Here is a 7,500-nt window from a genome sequence, read left to right on the forward strand (position 1 = left end):
TCTAATGGCTTCTTTTTTTTAATTCTAGGGTCATAAAGTGCAAGTTTAGGTTGATGACACCTGAGGTTAATGCTACCACACTGTCCCCTTTACATTGACTCTGAGGACGGAGAAGGTTGTGTTTTTATTATTTCTTGTTTCTGCACCATTGTCTCTTGTCTTCTCAGCATGCTGCTTCACTATACAGTACAGTAGCAGTGGGTAGAGAACATTTGCTAAAATGCTAAAAAGTTATATCCAAAAGCATCAGAGTGTAAATCGGAAGCCTGATGCGAACATTTATACAGTAAAATGATTTACTTAACAGCATGAAATATGTTATATCTGTAGAACATCATGCCTAGTAAACAACTGTTGCACATTTCATCTGGATTAAGCAGAAAAATAACAAAACATCAGCACTACTAATGATCAGGAGAAATTAGGTTTTATTAAAGTATCTTATTTATGATTCTAAAAAAAATCGTAAATAAGAGAAATAAAAATAAGATAATAAATAAAAAATAAGATAAGATCATATATAATAAGACATAGATAGATAGATAGATAGATAGATAGATAGATAGATAGATAGATAGATAGATAGATAGATAGACAGACGACTTGGCATGGAACAGTATTCTGTACTCTTACTACATGGAACGTAAAAAGTAAATCAAATGTTATAATAATAATATAATATATATATAATATAATAATCTTTTTCTTTTTATTTATTTCATTCATTTTCCCCTCAATGTAAGTTGTATACTGTATCTAATTGCGCATAAAACAAAATAAAATTGTGAATCTTCAGGCCACTTTTTTAATACTATGTACTACATTTTGAATTATAATGTATATATGTAACTTTGGGTTCTTCACATTTCCTTTAAAGGTGCGGTGCACAATGTTTGAAAGCCAATGTTGACATTTGAAATCACCAAAACAAACACGCCCCTAACCCAAATGGGTGTCACCCCTGTTTTGATAGCTCCGCCCACACATACATACGTAACCCAGGCTAACTATTATGGGGGAACCTGCTGGGGCAGCTGCCCGAGGGTATAATTTTATCAATAAATGAACTCAGTGAGTAATACTATGGTAATACAAATGTGTTTATGTAGCCCTGTGTCTTGTACCGTGAATGGTTAAGCTCCGTTTCACACGGAAGACGTTCAGTTCTCTCCAGCGCTGGAAAGCTGATCCTATATTAACACAGTCCTACTTTTTGCCATATCGTAAGCCTTTCTTCGCTTTCTTTCTTTGTTTTTATCCTCCAAGTCAATGTTTCAATCGCTTTCTGCTAATGTCACACATGCGCACTGAACACTCTCTCCGCCCATATTGACAAGACCCGCCCCTTTCTGCTCATTGGCTACATGTTAGTTTTGTCTTTCGACCCGACTCAGTTTTCTGAAGCATTTTTCAAACATCGTGCACCCCACCTTTAATGTTATTAGACCTTATTTTTACCCCTTTATCTAAATGTCATGCTTATCAGAAACTTCAGGAGCACCACTTTAATACGCTATATGTCTAAAAGTAAGTAGAGACCTAACCACCTCACATACATTTGGGTCTTTACTAAACTGTTGCCCCAAACTTGGAAGCACACAATTGTACAGAATGTCATTATATGCTGTAGAGTTAAGATTAGCCTTTAGTGAAGATAAGAGTCCCAAGCTGTTCCAGCATGACAATGCTCCTGAACACAAAGCAAACGCCTAGTAAAGTTTCAGAGTTAGAAGAATCATGCAGTCCTGCACGGAGCCCTGACCTCGACCCCACTGAACACCACTGGGAGGAACTTACAGTGAGGAGGCCTGGAACCCAGTCAGTGTTCAACATCAGCACCTGATCTCATTATCACCCTTATAGCTCTGAAATCTAGCAGGAATTCTTCCCAAAAGTGTGGAGGTCGTTATAACAGTGATACATTTATAGAATTCAGAGTTTGCGTATTCAAAACTTTCCCCAGCAGTAGTAACGATGATCTGTGAATGTTCTTACCTGTGCATGTGCTCCACTCCGGTGAAGATCATGATACCGTAGGTCAGTCCACTCTGGACCAGAAAGTGTAAAGCATACCTAAAAAAAAAAAAAGAAAAGTAAACATGAATTAAATACTAGCATGGAGCTCAAACACACAGGTCATTCATTTCAATGGGAACGTATCCAGAAGCCACAGCGCCAGTGTTGTCGGGTTCAATAAACTAATGCAGGATGAATGAGATAGCAATCCGTCTCAGTGCCGCTACTTGGCACAAAAAGAATGTGGCTTTGGCTGACAAAAGGACATCGCTCCCTTTATACAAGTCTCCGAGACAGAAACAATTAGCGGTAAACCTGGCCGTGCACAGTGAAGGGTTCGACATAAATACTGTTATATCACATAATAGGTTATTGCTTGTTATTGTTACATGTGTTGAACTGAAGAGATTTCTCACATACTTGTTAGTGTTACACCAAACTGCTGATGTGCAGTCATCAAACTCTGACTCTTTGATAGGACATACTCACATAATATTCATTTCTATTTTCTATTCTATTCAATCCCAATTAGATTCATTCTGTCTAAGCAAGGGGTAAGAGTGACATGGGAAAAACTCCCATGTGTGATTTTTGAACATCCCATATACAGTAAGCTTCACTCTTCTGGGAAGGCCTTCCACTAGATTTTGCAGTGTGGCTCTACAGTAAGGTCAGATCCTGATGTTGGGTAAAGAGTTCTGGCGTGATCTCAGTGCTCAATTTTATCCCAAAAGTGTTCAGAGGGATTCTCATGTATGTCGTGTACATCTGGAAAACAACGTCTTCGTGGAGCTTTGTGCACAGGAGCATTGGAACATTTTGGGGTCTTTTATAGTTCCAGGAAAAAAATGCTATAGCATACAAATACATTCTAGTCAATTGCATACTTCGAAATTTATTCCCCCAGCAGGTCCATTAACACTCCAAAATTGAGTATTTTCCAAAAACACTGCATCCATCCATCAATCCATGTTGTGTAGCAGTGTTTCAAGGAACCTGGAATCTATCCTTAGGGTACTCAATGGGGTGCCGATACATACAGAGCACAATCACACACACACACACACACACACACACACACACACACACACACACACACACACACACACACACACACACACACACACACTCATTCACACACTATAGACAATTAAAGATTCCAATCAGCCTACAACACTTCAGACTCAAAGGAACCCGGATGATGAAACCCCTGAAGAAGAGCGAGAACACCCAAAATCATTACATTTCTCTTATACTATAAACATCTGTGTGCACTGAACATGATTTACATATGATACAATGGCACATAACAGCATTCTTTAATTCAGTTAGGTATGTCAAAACTTGTGTTGCCACCACTTTCGTTATTACAGCTATTTTATCAAGAGGCATGTTTTTCCTACATCTTGATAGTAATCAGACAAAGAGCTTTGCCTGAAGTGCTGAGACTAGAGATGTCATATAGATCTGTTCTTTTTTGATCTGTTGAACAATGAATGCAAAAAGAATGTAAAATGGAAAACAGGGAAGCAACCAAGGACTGGGTCATCTGCCATTAGCAAGACAACACTTAGACTTTCAAGGTTACTTCTTGTTTCACACTGACTCACAATTTATTGCTTCTGTGGTCATGGTTCAAATGCTGACAAACCCTGAATATATTCACAATTGGGCAAATTTGGGTTTTCCCTACATTGAGCCATAATGAACAAAGTGTATTTCATGGTGGATCACAAGATCCTGTGCTAAACAACCATATGTTTCTGATCCATATGTACCTTGACAGCTTAAATTCTGCAGTCGACTGTTAATTTGATGACAGTTTCTGGCTCTGTATCAAAACAGCACAAACAGCCTTGGTCATCTTATCTGTTCATGGACATGGAGCTGATATGAGTACTACATGGCAAACAGATTTCATAACGTTTTACTCTTTACACAAGACAGCTCTGCAGATTCAAATCTATGTGTTATATAAATGTAGAGTCCCAGGTCTGAGTAGTTGATTCATAATCAGCCATGAGTGCTACCGTCCTCTCAGCTTTCTCATAATGATTTAATTCACCAAACTGTAGCAGTGCCACTGCCTGGGAATATCCTCAGCAGGACAGCTGCAGAAAATTCACAGAAAGAGGCAGACTTCATAAATGATAACCACTCCCTGGCTTCCTGCTTGGCCCCGTTGTATTGGGATGTGAACCAACCTACAGCCTTGCCTCAGTAAAAACATGGATCTCGTTACAGGTGCGCTGTGTGATATACAAGGCCTGGAGAGAGGATCAGAAAGGAGATGTTTCCATTCTGCTATTGGCATGGACATGCAAGCACAACCCAGCCCAAAGCAAGAGGCTTTATCCATCCACTAATATGTAGTGCTTATCCTACACAGGGTCATGTGAATGCTGGAGTCTATCCCAGAGGACACAGGGTACGAGGCAGGGGATTTCTTAGGCAGGGTATCAAACCATCATAGCGTGTAATCACACAGACTAACACACTACAGACAATTTAGATATACCACTCAGCCTAGAACATGTCTTTGGAATGAGGAGGAAACAGGTATACCCAGAGGAAACCCCCAAAGAACAGGAAGAACTCAGGGAGGGAGGTGGGAATTGAACCCCCAAAAAGGTTAGGCACAGCAAACAATCACTTCCAGGACTCCCTATTTGTAGCTACGCTGAAGATCGCTGAAGTTCTTAATGACATTTGCTGTATGTTTGGGGTCCTTGTAATGCGGCAGAATAAATTTGGGGCCAATCAGACACCTCTGTGATGGTATTGCATGAAGTATCTGCCTGTATTTCTCAGCATTGAGGACACCGTTAATCTTAACCAAATCTCCAACTCCATTTGCAAGAAATGCAGCCCCAAACTTGTAAGGAACCTACACTCATTATTGTACCACTGTCCAGCCCTTTGGGAAACGACCTGCCTCCTGCTACAGCCAAATATTTCAAATTTTGTCTCATCAGTCCAGAGAACTTGCTGCCATTTCCCTCCAACCCAGTTCCTATGTTTGCATGATAGCTGAAGCTTTTAGCCTTGTTTCCATGTCAGAGGTATGGCTTTTTGGCCACAATGCTTTCATGAAGACCCCTTCTTGCCAGACTTTTCCAGACAGTAGTTGGGTCACATTGGTTTTTGCCAGTTCTTTGCTGGAGGTACTGCTGGACATCTGATGTTGAAGGGAAGAAGCATTATGTGTATTTCATCTGCTGAAAGTTTTAGTCTGCTGTGAAATCGAGCCATGTCGCTGATTCAGTAGAACTACCTTGTGCCTTGTTACTGTGATCAGACGTACCAGGGTGACATGTAACAACGTCACCTTAGTAGCAGAATTTGTCTGTTCCTTACCCAGATTTAAGCTTTTTCTGTTTCAGTTAATGACCGAGTTTCAACCTATGTATGACATCGATGATCATCAGCACCTGCTTGTAAGAATTAATGCTGTTTTGAAGCCAACGGTTGTCACAACAAACACCAAACACTGATTTGATTTACATTTCACTCTCTTTTTATTTGTAAATTGCTAAAAAATAAACTATTAAAATATATATATGATTGTATGATCTATGATTGTAGCTTTTTTTACGAATGCAAATTTTTGAAGCATTAAAATAAGAGATGCATGTATACTAACCAAGCATTCTTTTTTTATTCCTATCTGTACAGACGACACAAAAACAAACTGCACACTATGTTGTGTAACACTATCAGGAAGAGAAACTGCATCTTCCTCTAATACAAATGAGCTCATAATACACTGTACAGCATTAAAACTGTATAATTAAAATCACCATGTGGTTCTTCCTCAAACTGTTTCCAAATGGTTAGAAGCGCATAAATGTTTATAAAGACTTTGTATGCTATAGAATGACAGTTTCGAATTTATCGGAACTACATGGCCCAAAAGTGTTCTGGCATGACAAAGCAAACTATGTGAAGACATGATGCCGAAGGTTGGAGTTGAAGAACTCGCAGTCTGACTCGACTCCACAGTGATTATCTCCTCTCCTGGTATCAAAGCCTGACCTCGCTGATGCTTTTGTGGCTGAATCAGCAAATCCCGCAGCTACACTCCTTCCCCGAAGAGTGGAGTTTATTATAACAGCAAAAGGGGACTAAATCTGAAATGACACATAAGGGTACGATGGCCAGGTGTCTACAAACCTTCAGCTATACGGTGCATGGTTTTGTCATGAACGTCATACTGAATGTCAGTTGTGTCATCGGGGACACTTAAGAGTCTAGTCACAAATACAAACCTTTTTAGTTTTGTTTAGATTTTTTTTCTGGAGCATTGCCAAAATGTTATCAGGTCATCTGGGGGAAGCAAGGATAAATAAATACAAATTCTACACTTAAGTACCCGTTTTTATGATCATAAATCATACACCAAAATGAGAATATCGTACATAAAAATGAAAGTTTAAATATAATATCTTTTTTTAACTCCCCAGGTGGTCCAGAGGCAGGATCCCGTGCTCTTGTTGCCGTGGCCTGGTTTCGAAACCCGGGCAAGACGCTAATCCAACCGCTGAAGAGTTAACTCTCAGTGCCGGTCCCAATATAAATGAAAGGGTTGCATGAGGAAAGGCATAAAACCTGTGCCAAATCTAATATGCGGACCACGTAATGACCCTGAACAGGGAGCAGCCAAAGGAAAGGGGGAAAAATAGGAAGTTTTTCAACTGAAAGCTGCTTCAGGACATTTGACCATTGTTTGAATCAGTTCCAAAATCGAAACTAAATCATCTGCATGGTACAGTGATTATTCTCTAGAACTCCTACAAACGTTCAAAACGCTCATCCCGGGGATATCGCACCGTACAAAAGGACGTAGTATCTGTGGAGATGTATTTCCCTGCGTATTTACCGCAATGTACAGATACAATTAGTGTACTACTGGTATAGAAAATGAGCCAAAGCAGCAGACATATTCTTATTAATAGCGCCATGATTTTATCTACAGACACTCTGGAAAAGGCAAAATGGAATCATAAGCCCCTGTTAGGCTTAAAATATGTTGGCATATCTGCGTAAAAGTGAGTTAAATTGAGATTTTTCCCAGTCGACTCAGAGTCGATATCGGTATCAATAACCTATAACTTTTATTAACTGAACCTGACCCAGGTTGTGAGAGTAAGGTATTATACAAGGCAGTGTTCAGAATTTATAGCAGAGAGTAGATGCACAGATTAGATGAACAAGGGAACTTGACACTGACCTGTATGACATGCTTTTTTTTTATTATGCCTTATGTAAACAGATCTGTAGCTACGAATGAATCTAAAAAAAATAATCAAAACAAGAATCTCAACCAGGAAGAGAGAGTAACTGGAGATGACTGAAATAAAGAGTTGTGCTCTCTCTCTCTCTCTCTCTCTCTCTCTCTCTCTCTCTCTCTCACACACACACACACACACACACAGAAGAAGAGAAAGAGATACTAAACGTGAGGCAGTAACAAACCCCGCACGA

General features: G+C 39.6%; 1 protein-coding gene across 4 annotated transcripts in view; it reads right to left on the reverse strand.

Moving 5' to 3' along the window:
• The window catches only part of mboat2a (membrane bound O-acyltransferase domain containing 2a), a 58,176-nt gene that overhangs the window by 22,652 nt on the left and 28,024 nt on the right, over positions 1-7,500 (reverse strand). For all 4 annotated transcript variants that reach the window (XM_027172166.2, XM_027172165.2, XM_027172168.2 and 1 more), the window contains one exon: positions 1,996-2,073. In XM_027172166.2, the coding sequence (XP_027027967.2) occupies positions 1,996-2,073 (78 nt within the window). The remainder of the gene's footprint in view (positions 1-1,995; positions 2,074-7,500) is intronic.

Source organism: Tachysurus fulvidraco, chromosome 12, assembly GCF_022655615.1.
Source record: "Tachysurus fulvidraco isolate hzauxx_2018 chromosome 12, HZAU_PFXX_2.0, whole genome shotgun sequence".
NCBI classification, from domain to species: Eukaryota; Metazoa; Chordata; class Actinopteri; order Siluriformes; family Bagridae; genus Tachysurus; species Tachysurus fulvidraco.